General features: G+C 37.3%; 1 protein-coding gene across 13 annotated transcripts in view; it reads left to right on the top strand.

Moving 5' to 3' along the window:
* The window catches only part of STXBP4 (syntaxin binding protein 4), an 80,568-nt gene that overhangs the window by 449 nt on the left and 64,638 nt on the right, over positions 1 to 15,481 (top strand). For 4 of the 13 annotated variants that reach the window (XM_068914006.1, XM_068914001.1, XM_068914005.1 and 1 more), the window contains exons 1-6: positions 559 to 822; positions 2,703 to 2,825; positions 11,060 to 11,133; positions 11,320 to 11,415; positions 12,409 to 12,478; positions 13,337 to 13,411. In XM_068914006.1, coding sequence (XP_068770107.1) covers positions 2,788 to 2,825; positions 11,060 to 11,133; positions 11,320 to 11,415; positions 12,409 to 12,478; positions 13,337 to 13,411 — 353 coding nt within the window. In that variant the 5' untranslated portion in view covers positions 559 to 822; positions 2,703 to 2,787. Of the gene's footprint in view, positions 34 to 558; positions 823 to 2,702; positions 2,826 to 7,181; positions 7,250 to 11,059; positions 11,134 to 11,317; positions 11,416 to 12,408; positions 12,479 to 13,336; positions 13,412 to 15,481 lie in introns of those variants that run through there. The other 9 variants (XM_068914004.1, XM_068914000.1, XM_068914002.1 and 6 more) reach the window with 6 other exon arrangements.

Genomic DNA, 15,481 nt, shown 5'->3' with positions numbered 1-15,481 from the left:
AGAACGGGCGAGAGGCGACAGCGGCCGCCGGGGGTGAGTCCGGCCGCGTCGTTTCGGCCCCGCCCCCTGCTCTGCCCGGCGGCGCTGCCGGGGGGAGAGGGGGGCGCCGGGGCCGGGCGGGCAGCGGGGGGGCTCGCCTCGCCTCGGCGGTCGCTCCGCGGCGCGGGGCAGCTTCCGCGTCTCCCCGCACCGGGAGGCGGCGCGGCTTCCCCCGCGTGGCGCCCTCGGGGGACGGGGTGTCGCTGAGGGGCGGAATATCGCTGAGGGGAAGGGTGTCGCCGGGGGAGGGGTATCCCTGCGGGCGGGGTGTCGCCGGGCGTGGGGTGTCACTGGGGACAGGGATATCGCTGAGGGGAGGGGTGTCGCCGAGGACGGGGTGTCGCTGAGGGGAGGGGTGTCGCCGGGGAGAGAGGTGTCGCTGAGGGCGGCGGTGTCGCCGGGCGGAGGGATGTCGTTGAGGGCAGGGATGTCGCTGAGGGGAGGGGTGTCGCCCGGCAGAGGGATGTCGTTGAGGGCGGGGGTGTCACTGAGGGGAGGGGTGTCGCCGGGGAGAGAGCTGTCGCTGAGGGCGGGGGTGTCGCCGGACAGAGGGATGTCCCTGAGGGGAGGGGTGTCGCTGAGGGGAAGCGTGTCGCCGGGCAGAGGGGTGTCGCTGAGGGGAGGGGTGTGGCCAGGGAGAGAGGTGTCGCTGAGGGCGGGGCGTCGCTGAGGGCCGCCCGTCGCTCACCCCTCGGCGGCGCGGGAGGTCCCCACCGAGGCCGGCCCTCGCCGGGCGCCGCCGCCGCCTCCTCCTCCCCTGGCGGCCGCGGGCTTCGCTCCGAGGTAACCGCCGCTTCTCCCCCTGCGGGGCCGCCGAAGGGCCCGGGGCAGGCGGTGAGCGGGGGCAGGCGGTGAGCGCGGCCAGGCGGCGCCGCGGGTTGGCGCGGGGGAGGGAGCGCGGTAACGAAGCGGCAGGACGAGGCGGGCAGAGGACGAAGTGAACTGGGCGCGAATGCCTTGTGCAGCCCATTTGTGGAGCGCGCAACGAATTTCGGTGGTTTTAAAGTCTCCCCCCCCCCCGCCCCCACCATGCATGTGTGCCTGATGTTGTACTGCAGTGCTGCTGGAGGCACCAAAACGGACGCTTGCGGTGTTTTCCTTAGGCACGGTGGCAGACACTGATGTGGTGGCATTTTAACAGAGAGGAAACTTCTACGCTTTTTCTTCCTGGCTGTCTCTGTATTTTATGCACATGGTCACAGTCTTTTTTGCTTGTTTGCTTTTTTTTTTTCCCCCCTAGTGGTGCTTTGGCTAATGTTTAGCTTCATCTTGTTGCGCGTTGATTTGGTTTTGTGTAGGTGCAAAACATTGACATGCTGCAAAATAATTTTGCGCTGTTTCTAAACAGCAATCGTTTCAGGATAAGCAGGTTCAGAGAAATTCACAGATGGGATGTTTCCTAACAGGACTGCTCCTGTATGCGTTGTAACAGACTTCGCTGTAGCAGCCCTTGAGTTTACGGCTTTAGAGCGCTGCTTTTTTCCGCCTTCGTTGGCTCCAGTAATTTTGAGTCACACAGTGGCTTTAGCAGCTCCTGATACGGCTTCATTTTTCTTTTAATTGGGCTGAGTAATGGAACGGTGATTCAGCCTGGAGAGAAGCAATATGGCAGATTTTCCTATTTAGACAGCGTTATTTCTGGTCCTTGAGCGAGAAATCGGAAAACGTTTACGGCAAGCTGCTGCTAAAAAAAAACCTGTGTTCTTCCAAAATGAATGTGTCAGTCCCTTCTTGCAGAAGTATAACCTGCATAAATCGCTCAGAGCTGGTCATTGCGGAGGCTGATACTGTGCACCTGAAGCAATCTCGTAAGCCTGCTTTAGTTCAGCTTGGCCCAGTTTCGTAGCGGATCACTGGTAACGCAGGCACCTGTTGCTCTCTCCTGCCTCAGGTGTTTACAACATTTCTTGTGCCCCTCAGTGTACGTCTTCTGGTTCTTGGCTGTGTGAGGGTTTAACCATACAGCTCATAAGGTCAGGAAGATTTGCTACTGATGAAAGCAGATATTTTTGTATAGGTGCTTTTCCAGTAATTTTTGAGAGGATTGTAGCTCAAATGTTGTATTTCTTATGGACCTGTTGTACTAATAATAAAATCTGAATTACTGTTTTTACACCTTTTTAGTAATATGTAACTGCATCTGGTATGCCTTTTGGCCTATGTGTTTCACACTTGACTTAAGAATTCAGAAGTGCCTCTGGGTGCTGAATACTAGATATTAAGTTAAAAAATATGGGAAAAAAAACAAAAAATAAAACCCCGTATTTTGTTCATAATAAAATTCTCTCCCCCAATAACTTTTGTTAGAAGAAAGTCAGAGCTCATTATTTTGTCTTTTGCGGTTATATGAGTTCCCTCTGATAAAATAATCTTGATTAGTGGATTTTTCAGAAGGCTTAAATAACAGAGGGTTTGGGTTTACTCCTATTTACAGCCTCATAACTTACAGAGGAAATCAGGTTGTCAGATATGTTGGTACAATGCACAGCTAAGTCTGAGTTGGTAGCAACTTACTGTTTTACTTTTCAGCAATGAAGTGCATCTGGTTTTGCACAAAAGTTCTTTTCCCATTTATCTTCAGCTAGTCAATATTAAATAAGAGTTGTTGTCAATGTCTGAAAATAAACATAGCCATTTAAGTTTCAAAAACTCCTTTTTTACAGCAATTATTATCTTGGTTATGAGCCAGTGCTTCGTGTTTCCGAATTCTCCATTCTGAGCTTTTATTAAAATAGTGCAACTAAGAAGATGTCCTGTACAGAGCCCCTAAGAAATCCAAGTAAAAAGTAAGTACTTTCCTCTCCCCCCTGACAGGACTGTAACAATTATTGGATTGTCATATGAAAATTATAGTACTTTCATTCGTAGGATCTTGTTTTGATGATTTCTTAAGGAGAAACATTTTGATACTGAAACAGGCTGAAGCAGCTTCTCACAAAAGCTCATATCAACACCATCAAATTTACACATAAAGGAAAGAAATAGCTCTTAAACTTTTCATTAAGGTAATCAGCACTAGGTTAAAAGTGGTTCTCCACAGATAAAACCCCTCATAAAAATTCCTTAATGCTTCTGAAACTATGTAAATGCATTTGTAAGGTCTATGACAAATTATCTCCCTATATGTATATGGATGGTAACTACAGTAATCTAACATGCAGTAAGGATTTATGTATTATAATGCATTATTTTTTCAAAATGATATGTCTGCGTGTCTGTAATGTTTTATATCCAGTGCTTTGGAACCATCTAATTTTTTGTCACTCTCATGGGAAATACAATGATTATGTTATTAATTTTATAAACTATAATGTTATCCACTTTGATTTAGGAAAAAGTTAGCTTAGATGCTAAATGTCAAACTCAAATTCAGTCGCAACTGAAAATCTTAACTGCAGACTCTCCCCGTACTGCTAAATAACCATGCCAACCTTGTCAGGAAAAATCATAACTTAAAACAGACATAGACAGCTTATGCTGGACTGTTTCATGTTTGCTGTGCTTATGCAGTAGGTCCAACAAACCTCAACAAATCAAACATACTGCCAAGCCATTTAGCACCAATTCTGAGTTATGCCATTTCAAAGATAAGTTGATTTTTAAAAAAGCAAAACATTTTTTAAAAAGCTAATTTCCTTTTCACTGGGATCTGAAGAGGCAAACGCTATGCTTGTCAGAGGGAAATACAGAATATGTAATACAAAGATATATGTCTTCAAAACAGTTATATTTTGCTTGGTTCACTTAGAAGATATATTGCATAGTTACTAGATCACTCCAAAAACCAATTTTTCAAATAAAAGATTAACCTGAATAGCATGCACATAGCTTCACACGTCAGCTTCATGATGATGCAAGACTACCATTTTATGTATTTAATATGTATTATTTTTCTTCTGAGAGACAAGGTATCAACGTACAACACTTCAAGAATGTACTTAGATGTTAATTGAGCTTTACCTAAACTTTAAATAACGTATTTTTCTCCATACGAGGGAGTAGCCCCAAACCATTCGTATTTCTCCACAATTACAATGTGGCTCATGCCTTTTTTCTTGCATGTTTAACATTTTGCCATATAATGGCATATGTTTTCTTTTAATCTTTATAATAACCTAGTCAGCAAAATGCATTTTGAATAATTAGTGGGTTTGGATAGAGTGGAAGGAAGTGTTTGTTGATACTATATAATAAAGTGTACATTTAACTATCATCCTTAACGTCTTAATGAATATTCACCCTTTAAGGTCTGTGAACCTGGAAGGCTTCAGTTACATAACAAACTTCTATAGGATTTTTACAAAAGCCTTTATTATTTATAATGAAAAGATCTTGTGAGTCTTGCTACCAAGGTTTATAGGATAATTCAGCAGACTACAGATTGGGCAAATCTTTCTATCTTGTTTGCTAAACCATTATAAAATGTCTTTGGGGAAAAATGAGTCGTCATAATGCTGCTAGAAGACAATAACTTACTAGCTCTGAAAAAATCTTAGTCTGCTTGCCTCACAAGATAGCAGAAAATGTCTCTTGAAAATTTGATTTTGCTTACTGATATTACATTTTATGCATTTTAAAGTGTATTGTTAGCTGTATTGTTCGATCTTTGTAATTGATGTTCACAAAGCATGCTTTTTAAAGGCAGAGAAGAGTCAAGAAAAGCAATAATATCAATTTTCTATATGACTCCATTAGAAACACTAAAAGTAGCAGTAGAATTTTATGATAAAGGGGGATAGAAACTTAGAGGGTGAGTTCAGGAAGCTGAACAATGCATAGTGTTACTTTGGAGGAGCAGTTTTTTGAAGGAGTGATGTACTGATGATAAAAGAACTCTAATGAGAGGAGGTGGGAGTAATGAAAAATTTACACTACTTTGTGTCTACTTTCATTGTCAGCAATTCTTTGTCATGCCTGGTTTATTTTTAAAAAGCATGTTACCTTTTTAATAATTGAAATACATAGCTATGAGTCACATTTTTTCACTGATTTTCTATATGTGTGTTTCTGTTGTGTAGAATGTGAAACTAGAAACGAGGAAAGCCATATTGGTCAAAGTGATTTTTGACAAAACTTCCTGCCACTGATACCACAAATTGAACTCTACTGATATTAAGAACAGTGAAAAATTTTTTTTATAGAAAGAGTATTGGGATCTTATTCACCATCTTACATAACTTGCTTAGAGCATATCTCATTGATACCGTGCTTAAAATATCAATGGCTTTTCTTTTCTTGAGCTCAAATATTAGTAACACTAGCAGAGTTTAATTGATTTAGATAAGAATATATAGGGCCAAATTTTCCCTCGCTAAATGTATGTGAGCAATCCACGTGACTCCAGTGGAGCTTTTCACATTGTGGGAAGTGCAAGGCTGGTTTATGTTTCCACTTCCGTCATTGATCTGCTCCATAATCTGTAGGAGGTCGCTTTACCTTTCTGTCTGTCTCTGCATTTAGCTTGCAGGCTTTTCTTGCTCTTGGGACTGACCTCAGTATATGTGGACAATATGTAGCACATTGCTTGTAATCAAAAAGATCAAAAATCCTTTCTCCAAAACAATTATGTATTAATCAAACCATAAACACTGCAACTTTAAAAAAAAAGTTGAGATGAGCATGTGCATTGATAGCACAACCAAGATTTCCTGCTGTGCAGCTCCAGGCACTAACTGATGCCGTCTCATCACGAGGTTGCTTTCTGCTTTGGAGAGGTTTCATCTTTCTGTTTAAACAAAGCCCATAGCGAATACAGCACACGCAGTTGGCGTTTCAAACAGAAATCTTTTAAAGATCATTTAGAGAGAGGAAGGGTAATAGGAGTGCGTGTGCTTATTCTGCAGATTGGTGAAAAAAATCTTGTAAACAACTGTGGAAGAAAATAGTTACTCAAACTGACATCGGAAGCTCAGAACTTCTAAAATAATAGGTGTGTATCTCTCCAGAGATCAAGCCTCAGGTCAGCAGAGAGTCTTACCTCTGTGGGAGTAGTTGTGTATGTTTCCTTTTTCAACTAAATTATAGTCAACATAACAGAAGAAATTCTTTCCTCTAGGTATTTTGCTGATACCCCATTGGATTGCCTGAAATAAGCAGGCCCTGCAAAGCTACCTTGTTTTTTTGGTAGCTTTGACAAAGTATCTCTGGAAGCAGGCATTGACACGTGGAGGATAATTTAGGAGAACAGTTTAGGTTGCTGAATGCTGAGAGTGGATATTCTAAATCAGCAAATTAAAAATTAATTTTTTTTTTTTTAAAAGAAGCCTTACTAGGTTAGATTAGAAAGGAACAAAGCAATGACAGATCCCATTGAGCAAAATCTAAAATATGACTTATAAAGTCCTTCCTTTTTTTTTTTATTTTCCTAAAGTCCACCTTTATCTACTTTTCACCTACTTGTACTATAAAACACATCAAGATATACTATAAAAATGGGATCATATTTCTTGCACCATTTTTATTGTTTGCCTTTACAAAAACAAATGTATGTCAACTTCTATTTCTACAGATAATATACCAAGTTCTATGTTAAGTTTTGACTGTTGTATATTAAAACAGTACAACCGTATTAAAACATCATGTAAGTCAGTAACATGTTTGAGAATGCAGAGTATTAGCACAATGGCATTTGTTTCATTATTGCTTTCAGTCTGTCGGCTTTGTTGGCTTTCCCTTTTGTGTGTGGATGTATATAATCCAATTTATTGGGAAGATTGCTTTAGAAAGATCATGAGGTATTGCTTTTGACCCTGTTTGGAGGGAACAATCAATAATTATTTTGTTTCATTTGACTGCTGCTAGATATAGCTTGCATAACCACACTTGTCATCAATGCAAGTGAAGTTTATTTCTTTTGAGTTTATCGTCAGTCTTAAAAGTTGCTACAAATTGCCATTTAAAAAAGAGAAAAAGTAAGCATTGCCTTGATAGGTGAATTAGTCCCTGTGACGCAGAGGGTTTCAGAGGAGATTAAGGAGGCAGAGACACTCGTCTCAGGCTGTTTGATTTTCTGCTACTAACTAAAAAAAAAAAAAAAAAGAAAGAAATTGTTCTGTGTGTATCATTTGTGCTGCTGAATTGAAAACCTCCAGTTTTGGATCATTTTGGATACTTTGTCATTGTCTTTTCTGCTGTACTGAAGAATGTCCTTACTCTCACCAGGAGATGAAGATGAACCAGAGCGTTTTGATGGTCTCTCTCTCTTATACTGGTATGCTGAGCCATTAGGTTCTGATGAGATTTCCTTGGTCTGTAATTTGGGAAAGTACAGTAAAGATATTTTAAAAGCTGTAGCCATTTACAGATTATGTTTTATTTTTGTAAGCAACCAGGGTTTATCATTTATACTGTTGTAGAAGTGTCAAATCATATGGATTTTGCGATGGAAGGCTGTTTTTCTTCCACTGATAAAGGCAGCTAAGTATTTCATTTGTGGACTAGTGCCTGGTAATTTTTGAGGGATATAGATCAATAGAGTATCCGGAGCCTCATGTTCTGATAAGTCTCTAGAAGGTGTATAATAGAAAGCTGCTGAACTTACTTTTTTCTATTACTTTTTTTTTTAAACATGTAAGTACCAAAGATTTCATTTTAACTGGCTTTACTAGAGCCTCTACGTAAAAATATGAATACTTGGTCTATTAACATTCCAGGGCTTCAGCTGAAGTGTTAAGTTTAATATTTGTTTGAATAATTTCAGTGTAATAAAGCTATAGCACACATTTTGTGTAATCTTGTTTCTTTTTATCTCTTTTCTCACTCCTTTTTTTTTCTGTGTGCTAAAAGTTAGTTGACAAGTATTTTTGTATGACTTCTGTAGGAATGAATGAATTGATTGTTTACATCTTTTTCTACAAAGAACACTAAAATTATTTTTGCTATCACTGCCAATTAGTTTAGATGCCCGTTTCCTTCTATATATTGTTGAGTATGTTTCTAATGTTTGGGGGAAGTATCTAACAATTCATGTTATGATTATTCAATAATCGTGAATTATATGCTGAATGGGAGCTAAATCCAAGTCCTTGTGTAGTGAAAGTCCTTGTGTAACTGTTAAAGCACTGTTTATTTTAGTACAACGATGACAGGTAACATGTCTTGAGGATCTGTCTCTATGTCATTTGAGAGAACACTGAAAGTCAGCAAGATGTAATATCCTAAATTAGTTTAGGCATTTGAAAGTACTTGTCTTTAGTTTTTATGTTAGGAAATAATTTTAAGCCTCATACATTAGGGGGACTTAGTCTTTAGAGCATAAACACTATTGTATACCTTGTAACAGAGTCTGTTCAAAGTGTCAGTCCTATCTAATGTTAATTGTAGATGGCAACATCATGATGATTTCCCTGTTTTGAAGATACCTTTTTCTTCTCCATTATACATTATTAGTTCATCCTGTCTTTGTGTATGCTCTGTATGACTTTGTCAGTATGGATTTTAAGTAAGTTAGGGTCTCTCTTGTGACGGTATTGACTGTTTGCTTCTAGAAACATAGATTCTTTCTTACTGTAAGTGTTCTGTACCCATGTTTGATTGTATTTTATCATCATTTTACATGGTAAGAGATAAATAGGTTCTACTGTTTCTTATGAACTCTGTATTTATTTGAAATACTGGAGACTTAAAATCTGAGATTTGATCTTTTAAAATTTCATGAAAGTAAACTTCCTTGCAAAGCTGAAATACAAAGTTTGTTCTTGCTTTTCTTTTATTCACTAATTTTAAAAAGTTAAGGTAATCCTATTAATATTAATATTCAATATTTCTTTTTAATTCTGATGTTGATAAACTAAGATTTTTCTGTTCAGATAACTGCTGTTCAGTAGTACTACCCTTCAGCCTTCACTAATATTAGCATCAAAAGATCAGGAGAAAGTAAAGATGTTCTTGATGGACTAGTATAGTCATAATAGTTACTTGAGGAAAATCCAGTTAAGTTGAGAACCCTACTGTTATTGAAAGGTTGACATATCAAAAAGTAAGTAACAGTTGTTTGTGATACTGACACTTGCAATGCATAAAGAAATGTCTGCCACATGAAAGCTGCTGAGAGCATGGCAGAACATAAAACAGAACAATAGTAGCAAAAGGCAAGGTGGGAAAAAGTAGAAAGAATAATTATCTGCTTGTTTTAAAGATCAATGCTCTTTATCTTCTCAGTTTTCAAAGGTGGTTACAGAACAAGGACAGACCTGTAATGGTGATTAGTATATTGTTTGTCGTCTTCAAAACAATTTAGAATCATGGAATAATTTAGGTGACAGTACTAGGTAGTAATGCAAAATAGTATGCTGCTGTAGTGTACAAGTAATTTATCAAAAGTTTTATGTTAGAAAACATTGTTTTTTGTTTTATTTCTTTTAGAGTGTGATTAAGTAAATCACTTTGGTTCACTTTGCACCTTACAAGGGGAGTCTTATGCTGTGTCATGCAGTAGCAAGGTCATTTGCAATCTTAGCAGTGTCAAAATATGGTTCAAATTAGGTTTCATCATTTCTTTTTTAGCCTATAGAACAAATACTGAGAGAAATACTGCAGTGAAAAGTCTACAACATTTGAAGCAGGGGCTTCCTTTTTGTTTTTAAAGATGGATTATTAGGTCCATTCTTTTGGCTGGCTTTCCTAAAATAAAAGCTGAATTTTGCAAATCCCTGGAATTTGAGGTTGTGGAACAAATAGGTGGGTGGGTTGTTTGTTTGTTTGTTTGTTTGTTTTTCCCCCCAGAGCAAATGCAAGGATCCCTTGATAAAGTTTTCATCTGATTTTGTTATACAAAAAAGGAGGAATGTGGAAAGTTCTGTAGGCATTGCATCTCTTGCCTGGTGCTGGAATTTAGGAACATTTGGACCTTCTGGATTTCTCTTTCCTTTGTCCTGATAAGGACATTACTGCAGCTTTTATAGAAATAACCAGTTGCAGGCTTGGAGTTCAAGCTGTGTGCTGGATTTGGTTGTGTGAAAGGATTTAGGTCACTGTGTCCTCCACTTTGATCTTCTCTTTTTTTTTCCCCCCGTTAATGAAATCTGATTGTACCATTTCACTTCCTCATACTCTAGAAAATGCAGGTCACCAGCTAATACAGAACAAGACGTAGGTCGCAGCAGAAAAATTTTAGCAGTGTTTCTGGTTTTTTGTACAACGGGTCTAGTGCAAAAGCTGAACTGTGGAAAGACAGAGGATATATGATATAATTTGGATTTTTTGTAATAACTCATCTGAATGAAAATACAAAATGATAAAAGACTAATCTGGATTTATAGGAATTCTTAACGCTTTATATTCTCAGAGCGGTACGTGGGACTATTTCTGATGGAACTGTAAATTTAGGTTTCCAGACTCTCAATTTTACTTTGTGAATTTCTTTAGTTCTTCACCATTGTCAAGTGTATATCAAAGATTCCTCTGCCTTTAGACAATTTCACATGCCGTCCTGATATTTTGTCTTGGAATAGGGGAGGGCACGTTGAGGAGCAAGCAATAGGGTTTGGAAAGAAGCCTTTATAAATAGAGAAAGAGTAAAATGTTGAGTGAAGAAATGAGAGATTGTAGGGAAAAGATTATGTTCATGACTAACCAGAAAGTTATATCTTAAAAAAAATTTTGTATATACTATCTTAGCAGTAGTTTATTTTAAGTTTCGTTACCTGATTTAAGAAATTATGATGTGGTTTTCTTACTTAGATCCTAAATTGGACATGGCTTTGGGATTTTGTTTCTATTTAATCATAAGCCTTTTATTGTTTGCAAAGTGGGATTCAGAACTTGGCTGAAATGCTTTGTGGAAAAGGGAATAAACTAAGTATACTTTATTTTACCATACCAGCTTAGTTTTATTATGAGCAGATTGATTTTTCTTTTTTTTTTTCCTGTATCCCACATATATATAGAGTTGTCAATCAAGAAAACTAATTTTGATTGTATTACAGTTAAAAACATAGTCACTGTAATCTCTTGTGTATTGCTATAGCACTGTATGTATTTCTATAATTACAAACATGATGACTTTTATTTTATTTCTTAGGACTATTATGGGCCCTCATGGAATCAATCGAGCTGTTCATCGCATTTCTTTTTCTGATTGTCAGAATGGATTAGGTAATTAGATTGCATGCTTTGTTTATTAAGAGTAAACCAGATCTAAAAGCATCTGGTGAGCTTTCCCACTTCACACTGACATCAGAAGTTTAATTTATCCATTTTTTTTGGATTTGACTGTAGATCCATTTGGCACAGTAGGTGGAATAAACAACTTCTTGCTTGTTTCTCTTGTTTGTTCTGCAGGAGTTAAAATTATTGGAGGTTATCGGGCACAAACAGCAGAAGATTACGGGATCTTCATTAAGAGAATTCTACCTGGAGGGGTTGCTGCTGTAGATAGTAAGTAATTGCTTTTAAATTTTTGTTACAAACCTGCTATATAAAAAAGCTGTCAAAACCAGTCATCTCTATTTTACTTTATGTATGAGTATATTTAAAATAACATGGATTACTTACTATTCATGATACTGTGACTTCTCTTTAAGACAGACATGAAGCATAGATGCTTCATGGGAAAATATTTTAATACTCTCAGTTTTTGAAAATGTATTCAAATCTAGATATAGCGAGTGTGAAAGCAATTGGTAGTCTTTCAGCATAGTGAAATAAGAGACGAGATATCGCCATTAATTTGTAGGGGTTAAGAGTGTTTTGTTCATGTAGAGAACCAGTATTTTTTATGAGTTCCAATAAATGTTTTTTTGACTGTGGTTTAGATGTTCAATGTGGAAGGAACAAATTATCCTAAAATTTTCCGGTAATAAAACGGTTATGGAATATAATTCTATCCTAGACCAGTGTATGTTTTTTTGAGATTCCATTTGGCTTTACACAGAATGATCATTTAAAGTAACTTAAATCTACTTCAAAAATGATAATTCCTAAACTTGAAATTTGGAGAAAGTTAAAAATAAAAATGCTTCCAAAAAACTCTTATAGATATCTTTATAGAATGTGTAAAACATTGATGTTTTTATACTTTGAAACCTATATACATGTGATCATAAAAATTCAGCTGAAAATTAATTCTACAACTATGAAGCATGAATTCCAGGCTGGCAAAAACATGTGTGCTATGTGTAAGTAATACAAATAGCTAAATACCACTGCTGTTTTTAGTGGCTGTTCTGAGATTAGTGATACTGATGGTTGTTAGTCTGTGACAATATTATAGCTAAATTAGAATCAGAGCCTAAGATACTAAAAGTCATAAGGCCATGTCTACCACATTAGATCATAGAACTGAAAGGAAAAGCTCTCTTTTATTACAGTGGTGTAATATGTTCACCATTTTCCTATTGATCCATAAATTACTGTTAATTTCATTACAAGGTCGTTTGCTCACTGGAGACCTAATTTTAGATGTCAATGGAGAAAACTTAGTTGGAGTAACCAATGAAAGGTATGTTTACACAGATGACTAGGTGTTTATTAGAGTATAGAATACTATATGTTTTATGCTGTAACATATTTTGAACCAAATCAACCACTGATTAAAAGAGGATTTATCCTATAAATCTAATTCAGCAGAACTGTCATGGAAGATGACAGGACTTTATATGCTTGTATAATGACAGAATAAACCAATTCTTAATGCTGTAGATTATAAAGTGTATTTGGATATAGCACTAAGACATTGATCTGTTGTAACATTAATATTTTTGTAATTATTTGTTGCTTTAATACCTGTGAAAATAAATGACGCAGCTAACAAGTATCATTTATTTGTAATGAGGCAATTAAGAAGAAGTTGCTTAGAAAATCTGTAGAATATGTTGGATGGTTTCTGTAGCTGGATCACTAGTGATCAACGTAAAGTCCACAGTGTTGGGTGAAGTGTAGAATTAAAATTCAAACCAATAAAAATTACAGTGAGTAATGTTAAGAGAAATCCTGAGCAACGGGGCATACCTGAGCAGTACCCTGCTCTGGTCTAGGTTGCTAATCCTCAGTGAAATCGAGGAAAGTAATAGGGTGGATCCTGGAAGAGACACGGACAAAAGGGAAGGGAAAGAGATGACAATTCCGGTCTACTCCTGTCACCAGACACAGGCTCACTGCAGAGCCTGTCTTTCATTCAGTTCTCCAGTGCTCAATTTGGGTTACACCATTGGCAAGCTTTTTTCTCTGCATTTGGCAGCCAAAATGATTAACTACTTTAAGAATCTGTTTGTTTTCCTACTGTTTTACCATTACTCAAAGTATAGTTCGTGACAGAACACTGGTGTATACATACTTTGTTGTTTTTCCCACCTTTTAGGGCTGTTGACATCTTGCGAACAGCATCAGCATCCAATCATATGTCTCTGCTAGTTGCTAGAGATGAAGAAGCAAAGTAAGAGAAAAATAAAACATTGTTTTAAAAATATCCTACCTCAAAACTGATAAAATCCAATGCTATACCTGAAGTTGGGAGTTGTTGGATTGTCTTGGAGTAGCGGATTCAGATTAAGAATGAATCACAGAATTACACCAGATGTCATAGCTGTCTATGTTATGATTGATAACATTTTGTTAGTATACTGGGCAATGAGAAATGAGCTGTTCTATTTAGTTTAATGACAATTTGTACATCAATTAAAGTGATAAGCTCCAATTTCAGTTTTGAAATGTTATGCTACCAGCTAAGAACATTAAAAGCTATTTGCTGTGTTAATAATGTATTTCTTTGCATTATTTTAAGATGTAAGATGTATTAATAAAAATTATATTAGACCCACAGGAGTACCAAACTCTATGATTTAAGGAGGTCTTGCCATCTGGAAAAGTCAGATGCAGTTATCTTTTTTTTCGTGCTCCTAAATTCACTTTTCGATCTCTAATGAGCTCTGCGTTAGTCTGGATAAGTAGGCTAAACTGTTCAGTGTAGCAGGTAGTTCAAAATTCCTCCATTATGAGGACATCTATACTAAAATATTGCTTTAATCTTGTTTTCTGAAGTTAAGTGTATAAACCAATATTAGCATAGAATCATAGGAAATGCTAGGATGGAAAGAAGCAGGAAATCCATCCAGGTCCATACTCCCTTTTGACTTAACAGCTGTTTCCTCCAAAGATTTAGGTAGCTGTATTTGATAATAATTTCAAGAGTACCAGCTGTTATTTGCTTTTCATAGCATGTTCCACTTAAGTAACTTCTCCATAAAGGACTTTTCTCTAAATTCCTTTAGCCCTTCATCTGCCTTAACTTTCTCTTTCTGCCCCTTTCTTTTTGTAGTTGGCAGAAATTTAAACGACTCTGTAGCCTTTATTCTCTCCGTTTTTTCAGACTGCATAGATATATGTGAGGTCCTCTTTTAATCTGCTTTTATCTAAAGCATAATGACCTAGTTCCTCTAACCTCCTTGAATAATTAAAATCCATCAGTCCTTCCACCGTTCTGGTGGTATGCCCAGAGGCTTGTACAGAATTTGCCACTACATACAGTCCCTCAGTTGCTTAGATGCCTCTGAAAGAATTTCATTTGATGACTACATTCCTGTGATGAAAGATTATTTGATTTACACTTAATTGTGTTTGTGTGTGCCCCCTGGATTTAGCATTATTTCAATAAATTTTATTATTTTATTTTTAAATGATATATCAAGCTGAGATTTCAATAACCCTCTGTAGTCACTGGACTTACTTGGGAATTACGTTCATTGCAATCAGTTCATTTCTGTTCTCTCCCTCTAATTCTGTAACATTAATTTGCTGATGTTTCTTGTTCACATCATTCTAGATTATTTTCTTTCTACTTTTTTAATATCTTTTATTACTGAGGTACTTATAACTCAGACTGAAATCCATATTTTTTTTTCTTAAAATAGGCTATATTCATTATTAGATTAATCAAGAAGTTTTGTGTTTTTTTCTCGATGCGTGTAATATTGGATTTACAGCTTTCCTGCTTTTTGGCCAGCTTGCTATGATCTGTTGGGTTTCTGGAAAGAACTTCCACCTTTATTTTTATTTTTTTTTATTTATTTTTTTTTTCAGCAGTGAGCCTGACAGTGTTTCCCTTGCATGAGGGAAAACTGTAACTTTATTGATTAGTTGATAGGCGTCTTCATCTGATATTATTCTTTTAAAGCAAGACTTTAGAGTGGTTGCTATTAAAAGCTTCAGATTCATATTTGCCTTACATGAAGCTAATTATTAATCAAATTTAGATTGCTGCTACCAAAAAAAGCGTTTAGCTTGTGTTCAGTAGTTGAAGTTTATTTTTCCTCCTCAAAACTGTTTCAGAATGAAAAAAAGAAAGGGAAAACCTGGAGTGTATTGGAATTAAAAATGTGCCATTGAATTTGACCTAAATACCTGAATAAACTGCCCACTTTTTTTTATCAGGACTATCTAGGACTTGTCTCTTTCATACTCGGGGATTAACTTTGTGCTCTACTTAGAGCAAGAGCGCTTCTTTTTG

The sequence above is a fragment of the Struthio camelus genome, chromosome 19, assembly GCF_040807025.1.
Source record: "Struthio camelus isolate bStrCam1 chromosome 19, bStrCam1.hap1, whole genome shotgun sequence".
NCBI classification, from domain to species: domain Eukaryota; kingdom Metazoa; phylum Chordata; class Aves; order Struthioniformes; family Struthionidae; genus Struthio; species Struthio camelus.
Note: the sequence above shows the minus strand (reverse complement) of the source record. Positions and strands in the feature narration are given on the sequence as shown.